Source organism: Trypanosoma theileri, assembly GCF_002087225.1.
Source record: "Trypanosoma theileri isolate Edinburgh chromosome Unknown TM35_Tth_17_V1, whole genome shotgun sequence".
NCBI classification, from domain to species: Eukaryota; Euglenozoa; class Kinetoplastea; order Trypanosomatida; family Trypanosomatidae; genus Trypanosoma; species Trypanosoma theileri.
Window position 1 is genome coordinate 335,938 of NW_021639859.1, and position 18,623 is coordinate 354,560.

The 18,623-nt window shown below is 37.4% G+C and overlaps 8 protein-coding genes across 8 annotated transcripts; all 8 read right to left on the minus strand.

Moving 5' to 3' along the window:
- On the minus strand, positions 1–1,929 carry TM35_000172480 (phosphatidylinositol-4-phosphate 5-kinase; the record flags this gene model as incomplete). Its single annotated transcript, XM_029026327.1, has 1 exon — positions 1–1,929. A coding segment is annotated over one exon (1,929 nt), but the record flags the coding sequence as incomplete, so codon positions are not given.
- Positions 1,930–2,975: 1,046 nt separating this feature from the next.
- On the minus strand, positions 2,976–4,061 carry TM35_000172490 (elongation of very long chain fatty acids protein 4; the record flags this gene model as incomplete). The annotated part of the gene is made up of 1 exon (XM_029026328.1): positions 2,976–4,061. The coding sequence occupies one exon, from the start codon at positions 4,059–4,061 to the stop codon at positions 2,976–2,978; it is 1,086 nt and encodes a 361-aa protein (XP_028882443.1).
- A 430-nt stretch (positions 4,062–4,491) lies between these two features.
- Positions 4,492–5,283, minus strand: TM35_000172500 (uncharacterized protein; the record flags this gene model as incomplete). The annotated part of the gene is made up of 1 exon (XM_029026329.1): positions 4,492–5,283. One exon carries the CDS (start codon positions 5,281–5,283, stop codon positions 4,492–4,494), a length of 792 nt encoding a protein of 263 aa, XP_028882444.1.
- A 355-nt stretch (positions 5,284–5,638) lies between these two features.
- TM35_000172510 (polyadenylation/uridylation factor 2) lies at positions 5,639–7,588 on the minus strand (the record flags this gene model as incomplete). Its single annotated transcript, XM_029026330.1, has 1 exon — positions 5,639–7,588. The coding sequence occupies one exon, from the start codon at positions 7,586–7,588 to the stop codon at positions 5,639–5,641; it is 1,950 nt and encodes a 649-aa protein (XP_028882445.1).
- An 837-nt stretch (positions 7,589–8,425) lies between these two features.
- Positions 8,426–11,299, minus strand: TM35_000172520 (uncharacterized protein; the record flags this gene model as incomplete). The annotated part of the gene is made up of 1 exon (XM_029026331.1): positions 8,426–11,299. One exon carries the CDS (start codon positions 11,297–11,299, stop codon positions 8,426–8,428), a length of 2,874 nt encoding a protein of 957 aa, XP_028882446.1.
- A 215-nt stretch (positions 11,300–11,514) lies between these two features.
- TM35_000172530 (putative mitochondrial carrier protein) lies at positions 11,515–12,528 on the minus strand (the record flags this gene model as incomplete). The annotated part of the gene is made up of 1 exon (XM_029026332.1): positions 11,515–12,528. One exon carries the CDS (start codon positions 12,526–12,528, stop codon positions 11,515–11,517), a length of 1,014 nt encoding a protein of 337 aa, XP_028882447.1.
- Positions 12,529–13,049: 521 nt separating this feature from the next.
- Positions 13,050–13,988, minus strand: TM35_000172540 (mitochondrial carrier protein; the record flags this gene model as incomplete). Its single annotated transcript, XM_029026333.1, has 1 exon — positions 13,050–13,988. One exon carries the CDS (start codon positions 13,986–13,988, stop codon positions 13,050–13,052), a length of 939 nt encoding a protein of 312 aa, XP_028882448.1.
- A 656-nt stretch (positions 13,989–14,644) lies between these two features.
- TM35_000172550 (putative exportin 1, putative,RNA-nuclear export factor) lies at positions 14,645–17,734 on the minus strand (the record flags this gene model as incomplete). The annotated part of the gene is made up of 1 exon (XM_029026334.1): positions 14,645–17,734. The coding sequence occupies one exon, from the start codon at positions 17,732–17,734 to the stop codon at positions 14,645–14,647; it is 3,090 nt and encodes a 1,029-aa protein (XP_028882449.1).
- Positions 17,735–18,623: the final 889 nt, after the last annotated feature.

Here is an 18,623-nt window from a genome sequence, read left to right on the forward strand (position 1 = left end):
GCCCGGAATGGCACTGCAGAGACTACACCTACAAGGGGTATCTGTAATTTGATCCAGCAGAGCTTCTTGCGTTCGAAGACAAGGAACATTAGGGAAACAGAAGCGCAGTAATTCATCAAATGTAATTTGACCCTTTCGACTGACGTAAAAGTTCTCAATCTCAAGTAGAAATGGAATATTAATTCGTATTCGGTTACCCAAAACCCACATAACGGTACCTTTTTGAAATCCTTGCCGCATCTCTGCCTCAACAGAATTACTAGGAGAGAATGTTTCAGGAAAAAGATTTGATGTTAATCTATTTGGTGTTGTCATGATTTTATTATTATGATTACTATTAATATTATTCCGATATCCTGAGAGTAAAAATTCACGATATTTAGTCTCTGCCTGTAGAAAATCATCAATAAGAAGATATCCACCATTTATAGAGATATCACGTGCATAACGATTGAAATCTACTCGTATAGGGTCAATAATATCTTTTTCTACATCTTCCATTTCATACTGCTCTAGTGTAACCCGCATAATATTAGGATACCATACTTCCAATACATCTAATAAATGAGGTGGATCATGAAATTGTCTAGCAGTTTCATAATTTTCGGAACTAAACTTTTCTCCACCAATACGATATTCATGTGCTTCAAGATCTCTTAACTGTAATGGTGGATGTTGAGAATTTCCAAAGTTTAAAGGTGAAGTATCACCAATTATATGATAGTATCCCATAGAGTCCGAATCTTCAATACCATTAAGATATCCTCTAATCCTCAATAAATCAAATGGTGTTATGAATTCTTGCATAAATCGATATATATTATGTGGAGAAACATTTGGATACCATAAAGAAAATATATCCAGCAATTCCACATATTCTCGGTTATCAATTTCTAATTTTTTAAGCATTTCCATATTATTCTCTGGCCAAACAGCATGTAATTCTTTTAATGGAAGAAAACCACATCCAACCACATCTAATGATTCAAAACCCAATTTTAATTGCATAAAATGTTCGAATGGAAGATCTACAGGATTACCTGTAACAGTCCATTTTGTGATATCGGCAGCAGTTAAATATCCTTTAGTTCTATATGGAATAGAAGAAACAGGTTTGGGTGTACGAAGAGCTTTGGGAATTAATTTTGGGCCATTAACAAGTTTATTATCTTCCCAATTCGTTTCATACTGAATTAACTTTCCATTTACTGTTTGTGTTGTCACTCCTCGTCCTTCACGTTTACCATAAGAAAATGTACAAGCAAAGGTATCTCCGTTAGCGTAAAAAATAATTCCTTTTCCATGACGTTGTCCATTCTTCCATTCACCTTCATATCGATAGGCATTTAGTTTTGGATTGTAAAGTATAACCCCTTCTCCTTGTGGAGATCCATTTTCGTAGTTCGCATCAATAGCAGCACGACAAGAAAAAACTTCATATCCTTTTCCATTAGGTACATCATTGCGCCAATCACCTGCATATCTATATCCTTTATGATTAGAAACACAACCCACACCATGTCGTTTATTGTGATGCCAATTTCCCACATAAGATGAACCATTTGGATAAAATAATGATCCACTACCCTGACGCATAGAACCTCGTGGATCCGTTGAGTTTTCCATATTTTTTAAATGTTTTATTTGACCTTCATAAATAAATTCATTAAATCCACGCTCGTATGGAGTGCGGGTAAACCGTTTAATTTCCTCTTCTGATAGTAAATGTTTCTCTCCACGGGATGTACGAAATGCCCTTTTCTTATCATGTGAAGGGGTATCTGACTGGGCAATCCACACTAATTGTCCATCCTGTAGTGTATCTTTCTTCAGTGTCTGCAGCCGCTCCACCGACTGGAATTCACCAGCAGAAGTCTCCTGCCGCATTTGCCGGGAAACGCGCTGGCAAACACTAGCACCAATAGTCATTTCTAATTAAATACAGGAAAATTGAATAAAAGAGTTTTTTATTTATTTATTTATTTATTTATTTTTTTTATTCTCTCTGTGCTGTGGTGATCTCACTTGATGCTATCTTGGTACTACCGAGTGGGGGAAGAAAAGAGAAACAAAAAGAAAACATAAAAAAAAAAAAATTATTTTAGAATTAAAGGGAAAGAAGGAAGGCTTCTCTCACATACATGAAAGAGAGAAAAGAGATAAAAAAAAAAAACCCAACCTTTTTCCTTTTTCTTTTCAGGATTAAGCACAGTGAAATAATTAGGGCGACAGTACTGAATTAAGAATCAAAGAAAGAATGCCCCTTCACCTTCATGTTCCTATTAAAGCAAAGGAGAGTAAAAAAAAAAACAAAACTTACAATTCTCTCATTTATTTTTTATTACTACTAATTATTAAGATCAGCCCCGCAGCGTTTCTAAGAAGATTTTTCATCTCAAGGAATTTGTTATACTTGCCAAGAAAAAAAAAACAAATAAAAGAATCCATTAAAACCACATTTCACCGGCTTCCCAAATAATGGGAAAAAAGAGGAATGCAGCTTGACCGGTCCTTCTAAACCTACACTCCAAGGCAAGGATTATTCCTGTGAAGAAAAGAAAAATAATCTCATATATTTTTTTTTTCAATCATAAAAAAATCTCACGGCTAGACACCACAACATTCACAAGCCCACGGGAGAAAAAAAAAAAGATATATGTGAGAGAAACAATAAAAAAGTAGAAGAAAAAAGAAAAACGTCATCTTGTATTTCTCCTCATGACGATATAATTCAACGTTTTCTATTCATATATACACACACAGAGAGACACTATCCCATAATAATATCAAATGTCACAAGTATTGTAATGACGTCAAAATCTCAACATCAACATGAAAGAAGAAGAACCCACAGCCAACAACAGAAAAGCAAAAAAGAAAAAGAAAAATGAAAATGCCCAAAAGAACACTACAAGAAACCTAAAAAATTTTTCATCTTTACAGTTTCTTCTTCTAACATTAAGAAACATAGGGATTTAAGAGTTTTTCTTATATTTTTTTGGATTTTCAAATCGAGGTGAATTCCTTAGCTCAACTGCTGGTTTTACCAGTAATGTTTTATCTCCTAATTCCCCGTTGCGAAGAGTCTTTTTAAGATACTCCTTATAGCGAAGAATATTTTCTTCTTTTTCTTCAGATCTTGACCTGGGAGCCCTTAGTAAGAAGTTCCCAAAGAGCACAAGTAATGATATCATATACCAAAAGAGAAGTTGCAAAAGTCTGACATCATAATTAAGAGATTTTTGGGGAATAATATAAAGATCATACACAGACTGTAAACAATTAATAGCAAACTGCAACATTTGTCCCTTTGTAATAAAAAACTTAAATCGATTTAAAAAGCGACGTACTTTCCCTTCTTCAAAGACAGCTGTAAGAAAGTAGTATCCATACATGACAACGTGTACAGATGAATTCACCATGGCACTCCAATACGCTTCTCCACCTGGAGCCATACAACAACAAATGTACCAAATAAAAAATATAGTTGAATGATGATATAAATGTAAAAAGGTAATTTGACGAGTGTTCTGCTTGAGACACATCACAAATGTATCCATCCATTCTGGAATTTTACTAACGTAGAAGAGCCATACTAACTTAGTGACACGCCAATCTGCATTACTAGTTCCTGCCGGATTGTTCCAGAGTGAAAATTTGGCCGCACGTGCACTTACCATGATGCCGAAACTCATATATAAGGACAAGGAAAACAAGAATAAATTATGTAAAGCCACTAACATTCGATATTTTCCCTTTCCAATAATCTTCGCAGTTAATAATAAGAGAATAGTTCCACCAAAATAACAAAGAAGACTGAAAATGACATACCAAAAATTCAGTAATGGTAACTTGGACGCAAAAGGATGCCGCCGCCCGTCCAACTGCTGAATCCACATCGTCACTTGAGGGAACTGACTCTCTGCGAAAGACTCAAATAAATCCACAGCGGGACCAAAAAGACCATAAGTCCATTGGGCAACACTCTCTATTAACGAATCCGGCAACTCCACCACCGCGGCAATCTCTTCAGCCCGTGATTGAGAGAGAATCGAGTCCATTGTGTTGAAAAATCACTTCCTATATATTAAAAATGAAGTCATTAAAAAAAAAAAGAAAAGAAAAAGGGAGAAAAGGAGAAAAGAAATAACATAATAGACACATATACATTGTTTTTTATTTTTTATTTATTATTTTCTTCACTTCACTTCACTTCAGACTTTGTGTAGAACTTCATGAGAAGTGTTCTCGTCAACGGCACTCATACGCACAAACGCACAAACACAAACAAAGACGCAACGAACGGAGAGATACAAAGGTCTGAAAGTAATCATCATGGAAATCCTTTGCAATAAAGATCCTCTTTCTTTTTTTCTTTTTTATTATTTATTCCTTTCACTTGATCCAAATCAGAAACATTCTTTTTTTCTTGGCGAATTGAAAAAGTTACACTACGTACAATAAATGAAATAAAATAAAAAAAAGAAAAAACTATGGTAATACCTCAACAATTGGATTAAGTGTATTTTCCAAAAACGATCGTAGTGCAGATTGATCACATGTCGCATGTGCAAAGTCATCGTTCGTCACCAGAATGGGAGGAAATCGGCGGTTTTGTTGACTCAGCCACAACAATTCTCTAGAATTCAATGAAGACACATGTAATGAACCAACTGTATTCCAAGATTCTTCTGTATTATTATCTTTACTTGGAGATTTTTCCACATGTTTCTTCTTATTTTTCTTATTATTTATCGACTCATCATCGAATGCCATTTTAGTCAAAAGAAATGTTTCTAACTTCTTAGTATCCTTTACGATTTCAGCGTCCAAAAAAGAACATTTCTCATTTAGTGCCCGTAGGAAAGGAACAGAAGAATAACACTTCAGTGGTTGCCCTAATTGCACTTTAACTCCAATAGACGCCAGTTGTTTGGTGAGATCTTGACGAACCCACGTTGTCGCCAGTTCATGTACTTTCGCTGGAGTTGCTATCATTTCTGTATCCCGCTCCACAGAAGATGCGGGTGAAGGTGCCTGCGCAATAAAAAAGGTAACAAAACCAAATTTTGTACTAAGTGGCTCTTTATAAATATGAAGACGATGCGGAATAACGCGAAACCCAATAGAATCCATTTGCATTACAATTGCACTGTTCGGATCAGGGACTACCTTTGGGCCTAATTCCGATACAGACAACTGTAGCGGTACATTGGACAACACACAGTGAATGTAGTGAACAGCACCATCTACATCAAAATTCAACGACTCCAGTGCAGCCATTTCAACAGTAGCCACTAAAAGTAATCTAGAGGAAAAACAAAAAAAAAAGAAAGAGGTTAATATACATTTTGCTCATTGCAATGATACCCATTGTCGAGTACAAAAACATATAATAATAATAATAAATAAAAAAACGCAACAACATCAACAGACTCTTTATTTGTTTCATACACACACACACACACAGACAGCCGCAAAAAATAATAGTAATATTTAAATCACATGGCTCTACTTACCTTGTTTTTAGTTTCTCCTTTCCTAGGTATAACTCCAGAACATTCTGCACAAATACACACTAACATAGAGAGAGAGAAAGAGAAACTTTTCTCAATTCGAACCTCTAATATCATGAGCCTCACCACCGCCGCCTACGACGGGTAGCACACCAAGCGTTAACAACATTCACCGTACTTTTTATACCCGTTACATCTACACCAGAACGTTTCATATCATCATAAATCCCCATAACGACTACGTGTGGGTCACGATTGTGCGGTGGAGCGCGGTGGGCCACATTAAGCAATGTGTGAAAGAGACGTTGAGTTCCCCGAATACGACGGCCGTTCATTTCATCATAGAGCGCCCAAACAACGGGCCACTGCTGTAGATGTATATAGTGCATTACAAGTATCTCATATGTGTGTCCGTTAGGAGGGACGCGCCACTGCGGGGGAACCAATGTGATGGAATCTTCACTCATTGTGGCCGAAGTCTCTGTTGAGGAAGTAGTAGTAGTAGTGGTAGCGGTAGGTGGGAGTAATGGGGCACCGCGGAACTCAATCAAGAGACGATTAAACATTTCATCTTCGTCTTTACCACCTCGAGTGATATGTAGCATCTCATTGTAAACATCCGCCGTACGTTCGCTCTCAGGACATGCCGCAAACCACTCAGATGCCCGTTCAATGCGTCGTTTACGGTGGGCGTCAAATTCCTCCTTCGTGTTTCCGGCATTACTTTCAGTGGAAATAGTGTCGCCGGCTAAACGATAATTTGGATTTCGAAGAGCCGCAATAAGGGCACTATAAATTTGACCATCACGTGGAATATTCAATTTATCCATCATTTGCAATACACGTGAAGTGTTTTCTTCAGAGACACATCGACGAAGAAGGCCACTAAAGTCTCCCACCTTAAGACCATCTGTGTCTAATCCAGACATACTACTTTCCATTTCTTTTGTGTGTTCACTATTTTTTATCATCTGCGCAAGACGAGCCGCTTGAGTGGTATGTTTACTACGTGCATCTAACTGTAACTCTTTCTGTTTTGCCCATTGTTCCAGTTCAATTACAAATGTTCTACGAAATGTTTTATTTTGATCTTCCAAATCTTTTTTGGATTCTACGAGAGGCAACACAATATCAGATGAGGGAGTCTTACGAGCCAAGGCAATACATTGATTAAACAAACGTTCATCCATGTGAAATTCAACAAATCCAATTCCCTTCATTACTTCCCAAACTCTTTCAGCCTCTGTGACTCGGTGTCTACTAAGAAGTAGCTTTAATAGTAAATAATAATGACCACCTCCCCAGCGTAATATACCGCGATGGTTTGGTAAATTTATGGAAATAGCCCCTGGTGGTGTTGTAGCATTAATACGACGAAGTGCATCAAGATCTTCTTTTTCCAAGTTCTTATTCATAATAGATGAAGATGCCGTAAAAGAGTTACCACGAATACTCTTATAACTGGTTTCAATTGCTGATTCAAATAAACGCATTGCTTTAGCCCAATTTCCAGATAAAACACAATCACGTAAAGCATCCATTAAACTAAATCTGGCACCTTCCGCTTTTCGCTGTTGTTGAACAACAAACATAGAGTTGGTATCATGAGCCGCTCCTGCCCCAACAATTCCTCGAACAGTTCTACTTTCCATCCATTTTTTACCAGCTTCAATATCATCTTTGTTATTCTCCATACTAGAAGAAGGACCTGGACTCGTATCAACATCTCCATCTTTAGTGTGTGTTACTGTTGAAACTGTATCTTTTTCAGACTTCTCAATATTTGAATTATTATCTTTTGTATGGGAAACATCACCAATAGTAGCTTCTCTCCATTTCTTTTCCTTCGCTAGGGCATTTCTTGTAGCTTTTACCATTGCACCAAAGTCAGCCTCATGAAGATTAAGCATGAGATCAAGTTTTTTCTGATCAATGCCAAAGGATACTCTTGACTTTGAATCTCTCTTCCCTGAACTATGATCGGTACTATCGTTAGGTGTAGAAGCAACATACCGTTGTAAATCTAAAATGAGAGTGATTCTGCATGTGTTGTCCAGTAACCAGCGCCGCATGATCGTTAGTTTTCCAGAAATATAATATGTCTTTTTTTTTTTTCTTTTCTTTATTGTTTCCTTTTCCCACTATTGAGTAGATCTACTGGATTGGTACAGATCCCTTGTGTATGTATACATGAAAGAAAGAGAGAGAAAATAAAAAAATAAAAATAAAAACATATGCCAAACTAGATCTCTCTTATTAAACAGAAATAATAAATAGAAAAGTATATTTTTTTTTACTCTCAAAATATATTCTATCGATCTGAATTCTCTGAGTAATTCTTTTTTTTTTTTTTTTTAATAATCATCTAGTACAAATTTATATTACTGTAGCCAGGTGTCTTTTCTGGCTTTTTTTCTTCTATATTTTATAATTTCCTCTTATCTAATTACACTTTTCTGTTACCTTTCTATACGAAGTTAACATTTGTAATTGAGGGAATACTCAAAAAAAAAAAAAAGAAGAAGTACAGTAAATAATAATAATAATAATAAATGTTCTGGCTGTTCTCTACTTAATTATTCAAGTTATTTTTTTTTTTTATATTTACACATATAAAGAGAAAAAGAAACTACTCCTAACCCTTATAACCTTTTTATAGCTGGAGCTGAATCTCTCTCTTTCCCTCCCTCTAAACTTATATATGTGAAAAAAATATTGTGAATAAGCTGTTTTTCTTTTTTTTTTTTTTATTGCATTAGTTTTTTTTTATTATTTTTTTTTTTTAATCTAAGGAAGATAATCTGAGCGGGGTAGGTAGCCTAGAACAGTGAAGCATCTACGTATAAAAAAAAAAAAAAAGTAAAAATAATAATAATAATAATACTCACAAATCAATAAAAATGTGTCTTTTACTTTCGCCTTGCATGACGTCTCGACATACGTCTCCTTTGCAGAATAATTCTGTCACGATTCTTACGAGAAATGGAATTCCTTAATGATCTCTGCACTGAGGTTGAGTTTCTCTTCTTAGAAGACTGTGAGGAGGATGTAGGAGTCAAACGAGGCATCTTTGGTGTTGAATTTCTTGTCCCTTGGACCGTTGTTGCCACTGTGGCAGTATCAGTACTGGCGGTAGTGTTAGTGGTTCTTCTTTTGGTTTCATGCCCAACATTCAATTCTATATGGACATCATCTCGCTCTCTATCGGGTTTCACTTCTTGTGAAGATGACTTTTTCGCCTTTTTACTGGATCTTCGCTTCGGCTTTTGTAGACTTTTTTTAGTAGAATCATGTAGATAACGTTCCCAGTAGGTATAATCGTAATAATACTTACGTGGACGTGCTGCCACACGCTGCGAAATTGAAGAAGTATCTGTTAAAATTTCAGAAATTTGTCCACTACCCATGTTCCGTAAAGGAGTACTTGCTGTAACCATATCGGCGGCAATAAGCTGTTCAGCCTCTTCTCGAACATCAGATGGACAACTTTCCATCAACCGTTCCACCACAGACTTTCTTCCACATGTTGAGCGTGAGCGAGAACGTGCAGTGGTATTATGCGCACTTGTATCCATAACATTCTCTGTTTGATTCTCTTCATTATCAGCAATTTCTTCATCTATTTCTTTACTGACATTCGTCAAAGAAGCGTGAGGATACGGTGTGGAGCGTCCTTCCTGTGGGCTTAATGACAAAGACACAGACTCTTTTACACCCCCCTGACGTGATGTAGAGGATATTTGAGAACGGAGAGTAACTGGACGTGGTATCGGTGAAACATCACATGAAATAAAAGTATTTTGAGATTTTGGTGGAGGAGTTCTTGATAGACTCGAATGTGAAATCTGTACTTTGAGTGCTGGTGGTGGTGTATGTGGTTCTTGAATAGCCGGTGTATACACAGTTGGTAGGTCTCCCGTCACCAATACTAAACTGTCACGTCGGTTTTCACTTAATCGACCTTCCGCACGGCGTACCGCTGCTATTGTTGCAGCCGCTGCTGCTAGAGACTCTCGCTGGTATACAGAAGATGTTGCCATCTCACGCCTTGTTGCCTCAAGCTGTCGGTATGCATCTGGTAACTGCAGCGCAGGGGAAGAAGAAGGGGCGCTAATACAATCTTTGAATGTGTTTTGTGATGTCGCACAGCTTTCTATATTAGTTAAAACAGTAGGTTCAACACATTCATATGCCACAAGTTTCTGAAGATGAATTTTCACTTCTTCCTCCTTCGTTTCTTCTTCTTTTTCTTCTTCTTCCTCTTCTTCATCTTTTTTATCATCACTTGGAGTTTCTTCTTCAGCATCAAATAAAAGTTGACGTCCTCCGATTGCCTCAATTTCCTTTTGTGGCGACTCAGTAGTGGTAGAACTGCATTCGTACGCGTGAGAGCTGTATGCCGATACCGCAGTCTCTTCTTGTTCTGCTGTACCAATCACATCAGCCGTCATTAGGGTCCCTGCAGGAGGTGATGAAAACTGGGCACCACAATTCTCAGCTAAGACTGGTAAACTTTTATCAACTTCTTCATTTTCACATTCATTAACATTGCATTCGGTCTCCTTTCCCTTTTCATGAGATAGCATGGCTTCTTCATCATCAAGATTAGTGCTTAAACGAACATATTCATCTTCGACAGAGTCAAGTCGCTTCGCTTCCTCCTCAACTGTGTGGGACATAACGCTTACATCCTTCACACAAGAAGATTGATTAGCTTCTTCTTTTTCTTCCTCTTCAGTTCTTTGCCGCTCTTGAGAATATTTTCCAGTACTTGTTGTTATTTGCGGAAGAGAGTTTGCGGTAAGGCTAGAACGACGCTGTGGAGTTCGAGGCATGCGAAATTCGCTAATACGAAACGTCGTCAACTCCTCCTCCTCTTCCTGTTCTTCTTGTTCTTGGTTATGTTGCGACTCCTCTGGTTCTATTTTTCCTTCCTTTATTTTCCGTTCTGCTGTGCTAGGTAATGCAAAAGGACTAACAGGGTGTAAAGATTCACTTCGTTCTTCTGCACGCAATACAGGTGCCAAAACAATTACTGGAATATGAACATTGTTTCCGCTCTGCTCCTGTACAGACCGTGATATCGGTGGTGGAGGTGTTGGTGTACGCGATGTAGGTTGCTTAAACGGTGAAGCATTTCTCGTAGGAGACTGACTGGACATAAAAGGTGCTTTTTTCTCATTAGGAATGGAATCACTCTTTTGTGGAAGAGAGAAACGTCTTTGTTTTGACCTGGAGTTTGCCCTTGAGATGGAACCTGAACGTGATCGTTTCTGTGGTCCTTTTGCCCCATTAGTCTCTGTTCCTTGTACCGGTGGAGCTGGTGAGGCGACTCGAGATGTGGCGGGTGATGGGCGGTAGGACTTGGCTCGTGGTATTGAGATCAGACGTGTTGTGATTTTTGCGCCTGGTGGAAGCGGGAGACGGCGGCTTGACTCGCGGCTGTGCGGGCGTGATCGAACAGTAGACGCTGCGGCCGATGGTGGGGCGGAGCGGGATCTTCTCACTGGGCGGTTGGAGCTGGGCGTGGGCACAGGGCGTGGCACTGGAGAAACAGACTTTACCTTCTTGTTGGGATAGTGATTGGTATTATTGCTGCTCGTAGGGGTAGGCGTAGGCGTAGTGGAGCGGTGAAGAGAGGATGTGCTGCCAAAGTGCATTACAGGAGGCTTTGTGGACTCTCTCTCCAGTAATTCACGTCGGCGACGTATGGCCTCCTCGCGGTGGAGTTGCTGCGAGCATGTCTCTAGTAGAAAACGATGAGATGTTTTTTCTTCTGGCATGGCTAAACTGTAAAAAATAAAAATGAAACAGAAAGAAAAAGAAAAAAAACATATAGATAAATAATAGTTATCTATTTAAAAAAAATTAGTGAGGGATCTATAGTTCTCTCTACCGTTGTATTTTAATTTTGGCGTCGAGATGGCATGAGGGAAAGAATAATGATTAAAAAAAAAAAAAAAAACACAGAATTTGGGAAAGGTAAAAGGACACTTTCCTAATTACTGAGACTGTTACGTTTAGAATAAAACTGCATAAATTTCTCATACAGTACAATAGTCATAACTAAACGTGGTACAGTTTGAAAAAATGAGGGTACAACACCTCGGTACATACCCCGCAAGCCGTCTCTCTTCCAAATAAGTGAAGAGGATTGAAAAAATGAAACATACTTTAATTCACCACAACGGCTTCTATGATCTTGTAATCGAGTTTTTAGCACGAGAATAGGATGAGCAAAAAGAGTTACAAGAGACTTCGCAGCCGTCGAGCATAGAGAAATCTCTAATGTACTAAGATTATCTCGAGAAGTATACCGCATATAGTATGATTTAAATAATTCATATAGTGGAAAATTAAACGCATTTGGTAACCCAAGTAGGATTTGTGCAGAAACCCCACGCCATAACGAAAAAAAACCCGTGGTCTGGATAACATGTATTAATCCCCGAATAAAAGATAAATAATTTCCAGTTCTTGTTCCAGAGGTACGAAAAGATATTTCTTCCAACTGCATACGCGTCTTTAGAAGCCATATAGGATTACACACAACTGCAGAGCAACTACTAGCAACGCCTGAGAGAAATGAACGACGAACAAAGTCTTCTACTTGTTTCAACTCACCCTGAGGCATATAAAGATCTGATAAACTACAAAGTGAACGATAAAGATACATATACACTCCCCATGCAGCAACAGCACCCATTACTGCAATGTGACAACCACGGAATAGTGCTCGTAAACCTTCTTCACGATAAATGGTAGTTAAAGCTTTACTAATAGAATGATATGTTTGTCCATTATGTTGTCGTTGTAAAGTACCATCTTGTGACATAAATCGTATTCTAAGTGTATCGAAGGGGTACAACATCATAGTACTTACCGCTCCGGCAACTTGTGTTGCCATTGTGTGTGCGAGAGGCGAAGCTGATTGTTTATTTTGTCCTTGTCCTTGTCCTTGTTTTTGTCGCTGCTGCTGCCTCTCGATATCATCAGCTTTCCCAGATCTCATCCTCCCACCAGATTTGACTCTACCACTACGGTCCCCCTCTAATGTAAGGTAAAAAAAAAAAAAGAAAAAAAAAAAGAAGGTAAAGCTTTTTTAATAGTAAGAGTAATACGTATATATAAATATATTAATCTATAAAGAAAAAGAAACCTTTCCAATTTGAAATAATAATCAGCCAAATGTGTTGTATTTTATTTTTTTTATTTTATTGTTGTAATTATTTTAGAGATATTTTGCCTTTGGATGCGTCAGTAGAAATATATAAATATGCAGAAGGAAATAGTCAATCATCGCTCTCTTTACATTACCGTCACACAGTACAACAACAACAACAAAAAAAAACGAACTTTTTTTTTCTTAATTTTTTTAAGTGTTAACTCAAACGTTATAAGTAATCGTGGTATCCACACCGATGGTAACGTCAAATGTTCCAATCCTCTTACCCGAGATGATAATAATAACAATAGTAATAAAAAATATTCACAAAAAAAAAAGATAAAAGGTAATTGGGTTGGAGTTGGACATCATGCGTAACGGGAAAAAAAGCCTAATGTTTTCTCATATATTACAAAATAAGTGGTAGTGCGTGGAAGCGAGTGTAATAAGGAGGACCCTAATCCTCTTAACATTCCCCGAGCTCCTTCCCGTTTTAAAATAAGTAAAATAGAATCATGAACACTTCTGTATTTTACTTCCCCAGCATTCCATCGCTGATCCTGTAGTCTAACCTTCAATACCGTAATGGGGTGTGATAGAAACACCAAGAATGTCTTGGTTAACATGGAGCACAGTGAAGACTCCAAAACACTTAACTCCCCATTCATAGAATTGTGACCATAACGGGTATGTAAAACAATTCCTTTTAAAAAATCATAAGTGGGAACATTAAGAGAATTTGGAATGACTAAAGTTAACTGCAGAGAAACGCCTCGCCAAAGAGAACGAAATCCTGTGGTTTGGAGTACATGACGTACACCTCCATGAAAAGTAACATAATTTTTAGATTTGGTAGCCTCTTCAATTTGCATACGAGACTTTATAAGCCAAATGGGTGAAGAAAAAAATGTCGCGATAAGACTTGCGACAGCAGAAACACCTGCGCGACCAATATAAGAAGAAACTTCTGATAAACTACAAAGTGAACGATAAAGATACATATACACTCCCCATGACATCATTGCACCCATTACTGCAATGTGACAACCACGGAATAGTGCTCGTAAACCTTCTTCACGATAAATGGTAGTTAAAGCTTTACTAATAGAATGATATGTTTGTCCATTATGTTGTCTTTGTAAAGTACCATCTTGTGACATAAATCGTATTCTAAGTGTATCGAAGGGGTAATAGATGAAAGTACTGGCAGCGGATGCCAACTGTGAAGAGATTGTGTGGGATACAGGAGACGGTTGTGTGCCTCTGCTATTGGCAACTGTACTGCCGCCAACTGAACTGGTCGTCATGAATTTTCAAAGACTACAGTCGCAGTTACCTCTGGTATACAAAATCAATGAAAAAAAAAGAAAAAAAAAACAAAAACAAGAAGGACCAAAGTGAAGTCATTACCATAAGAAAAATATAGGTAGAGAAATAATAATCTAATCCATTTACATAGAGCAAATATGCAAAACAATGAAAAAAAAAAAAAAACAATAATAAAGGATAAAGGTCGTAAAGAAAAAAGAAACAGAAACAACCTCAAGGGCAAAAGTACTTCTGTAGACGTATAAGTGAACATATGCGTACACGTTGTATTTATAATCGTAAAATGAAACGACCAAAATAGAATATAAGTGAAGATGAGAAAGAAATATAGCGTAGGTGCAAAGGAAAGGTAAGCGAAAAACAAAAACAAAATCAACGAACAAAAGAAGCAGGTTCAGAGAGTACATGGACCAAATTACCTCCTCTTTCCTTTATTATCACCTTTTTTTTCTCTGTATCTATCTTTCTTTGTTTCTTTCTTTGTCACCGTGAAAACACCTTAATTCATCCAAATGATAACGCATTCACTCGTTCTTCTTTTACCCTTATTTATTCTCCTTATAGTAATAGTAATAGTAAAACGCATAAAACCGTACACACACATATATATATATATATATATAGTGTATTTACTTTAGAACCTCTCTGTTTGTACTCTGATGCTGATGGGGGCAAATCCTGGAATAGTCGTCTCGCGGCGGCGTGTTTCCTCCTCTGTCTGCAGTTTATTCTCCTCCTCTGCGCCCCACACTTGCACTTCAATGAGAAAGTCTGCAAAGCGGCGGCGGAACTCCGTTCCCACGCGGTACGTCTCGTACGCCTCCGCCACAAAAGAGGCGATGAGAGTCGGCGTGAGAGTTGGAATGACGGAGAGACTCTCAAGAAGAAACGCCTCCACCGCCGTGCGGCCAATCACAGGGGTGTCCGCCGGGAACCTGTCGGATACGCTGAAGAGATTGATTAGAATACTGCTGTGCAAGTTAAACCCAGCAGCATGCAGGGAATCCATGGAAGCCACAAAAACCTCTACAAAGATACGTTGCATAAAAGAAGTATAGAAGGCGGCCACCACATCAGAATTGGCAACATTTGTTAGAAATGAATCTAATGTTTTTAGTCCAGTTTCCATAGTTGCAAAATCCGTGTGTTTAATTACCCATAACATTCCATTAATAATATCCCCTTTTACAGATGCATACCGTAAGAAAGCATCAAAGCAATGATCATTTAACGCTTGTAAAAGTTTAAACAAATTCACACGAAATTCTGGGAAATCTTCAGTGTTAGCGCAGATCATAGCCACTGTGGTGTCAAATGTATGATCAAGAATACCTGCACAATCATCACTGAGACGTTGACCAAGTTTCTTTACACAGGCCGTTACAAGTGCCATGGCTCCTGGTTCTTTCGCCTCTGGTAATGAGTCTCGATAGTCCTGTAGTACGACGGACAGAATACTTGGCATACAATTAGCAGCTACAAAATCACGTTCTTCTGTATTATCAATAAAATATTCAAAAATACGTAAAATTTCTTTTTTCGCAAGTCGTAAATAACGTGCATCTTGTTGAGTTAATGACTTGGATCCAAGTTCTGCTACTATCGCATTTTGTGGGGCAAAAAAAGTTTGATAAAACCCTTGAAGATCCCAAATAATGAGTTCCATCTCTTTTATAAATGCTGTTCCACATGTAGAAGCTATACTACTAAACAAACGTAAGGTATGAATAAGTTCCATCATATTTGATGAATCTCGATAAAATGCTTCACCTTGAGCAACAGCTTTTTCAGTTAAAGATTTAAAATTCATATTAACGTCTCGAAGAAATAAATTCAATAATCCTCCTTGTCGATCTGGGGACTCTTTCTGAATCATACAACCTGCAGCCGCAAAGCATGTCTGCATTTGTTGTGGTTGTAATAATGAGGTAACTTCTGTCCATTGTTCAGCTATACTTTCTGCAATAGAAATATCTCGAATATCTCGAGAAACAAATTTTTCTGGTACTTGGGAGGCAATTTTCATTAGTGTATCCACTGCCATTTCTTGTACACCAGGAAATAATTCTTTCATAAACTCAATAATTTTACGTACCACTGTACTTAAAAAAGATGGATGACTACGAAGGTAACGTGGATATTGACCTACAACAAACATAATGCTGCTAGCAATAACAGCACGATTTTCTTTTCCTTGCATCTCTCTACAAAGATCAAGTAAACCACGAATAATTACAACAAAAAGAGATGATTCTTGTTCTTCTGTAAATGCCATAGATACTGCCCCTACAGCCCAAGATAAGGTACTACAATTATGCCAACTCCATTCACTACGATCAAGTTGTTTTTGCATAAGTCCTGTCATAATTTGTTGGGTATCATGTGGATCAAGATTTGTTAAAAATACCAAAGCTTCTCTCATTAAATTGTAAAGTTGTAATTCTTCCACATCTGTCATACGTTCTCTACGTAATTCACCTTCTTCTTCAACTATAATAACTTCTTCTGGTTTGGCCATTCTTTTAATAAGTACAAAACGTACATTACTAAGCGTTGTTGTAAGTTTTTTGTGTAATGGGGTAGGTGATGGAGAGCGTACTAAAAACTCGCCAAGCCACCACCAATACTCTACACAAGATTTAAAAAGTTCCTTGTTATCAATATGACTCATACCCACTAACATCTGATGTAGAGAAAGGAACAGGATATCATCGTACATAATTTGTTTTATGTAACGCTTGAGGAATGTAATAATAAGAAAATTTAAATCACGTATAAAAACATTATCCGCATCTGCACACATTTCATACATGTGTACAATACGTCCCTCAATAGATGAATGAGACGTTGGAAGACTATTTACAACATTATTGAATGCCGTACGAAACATACGAACCACCATCTGTGCCTGCACATCACCTGCAGATCCTTCATCTCTATCTAATGAACATATTACAGTCAAACATCGTACCACAACTGGTGAGATCTCAGAACTACCAGTAATAAGACCAGCCAAGTACATCAAAACTTCTTCATTAAAGACAAGAGTAGGTTGCATCCATGCCAAATATTTTTCTAAACATTCTAAATCTGTCTTTAATAGAACCTCATCCGTAGTACCAAGAACTGAAAGACAAAGTTGCATAACAAATTGAAAATCATTTTTAAGTGCTTCTTTCTTTCGTTTTACCCAACGTGAAGTTAATGTTTTTTCACCAAATTCAAATATTTCTTCACCAACAAGACGAAGAAGATTCAAATTATTCTCCACAAGAGGTTCATTAGGTCCTGCACTGGTACATATATCCTGTACAAAGTTAGGCCACCGTAATGGCCATTCACGTTTGGCGATGCTGACTAAAGTTCCATTCATTTTCGTTAAGAGTGCCTTACGGCTACGAATTCGACTAAAACTGCTACACTCTCCAACAATAAGGTTCACTACAAAACTACGGATTTCATCTCGCTGTTCATTTGTGAAGGTATTCCAGCGGTGTAAGATGGCATCATCTAATACCTGCATCGCAAAAAACCTTGTCGTTAAATTTTGCGATTGCGTTAAGAGTGATCCAACGTGAAGAAAAGCGTCTGGCATCTCTTTAAACGTTGTAAGAACTTGCTGCGCTTTCATAATCTCCTGTGGTGATCCTGTTGAGAGGCACTGCACAACTCGGTCAAACTCCTGCACATCCACTGGCTTACTGAAGTCAAGTATGGCTTCCATCCTGAGCTGTATAGTGTAGTTTAGTAGTATATATATATATACTACTATAGTGAAATATGCAGTGAACTCAAATAGTGGTTTTAATCCACAAGAAGCGAAAGAAGAATAAGGACGACGAGCCGGGGGGAAATGGATTGGCTTCACACGCACAAACAGATAGAGAGAAAGGATCTATAAGGAGAGATACTCACACACAAACAACACACAAAAAAAAAAATGAAGAAGGGGTATTACTCAATAGATATCAACACCTGCCCTAATGTTCGCTTTCTATGTAGAGGAAAAAAAAAAATAAAATAAGAGAGAAAAAATGAAAATAAACATAAATAAAAACAGGAAATAATAATAAATACAATTGTGAAATACAATAAATAAAAAAAACATATATATATATATTTTTTTTCTTCGTTCCTTTCCTAGTTTATCATTGCGTCTACACTAATCAAGCAACAGCATAGAACCTCCCTTTTTTTTTTTTCTTTTCAAAAAGTGACAACACCACCTAGTCTCACAGGGCTTTTAGAGAATTTATATCCATAATAGAGTTATAAATAATAATAAAAACAGAGAGGTCAAACAGACAAAAAAAAAAAAAAAAAAAAAAAAAAAACAGAGAGAAGTTCCTTATTATAACAATAATAACAATAGTAATCATCATCATCATCATACCATTGGCAGCAGCAGCTCCAACATATGAGTACTCACGTCGTTCTCTGTTACGTGAGTATGTGCTTAGCGGTCAGTAGAAATCAATAGTTCTGTAGAACGGGCACAAACGTCTTTTGAGAGAAAAAAAACAAAAATGGGTGTTTAAATCATAATCCTGTCAATCAACACACCGTCTCCCACCCACACCACCGCCAACTGTCAAGAAAAAAAACAAAAAAGA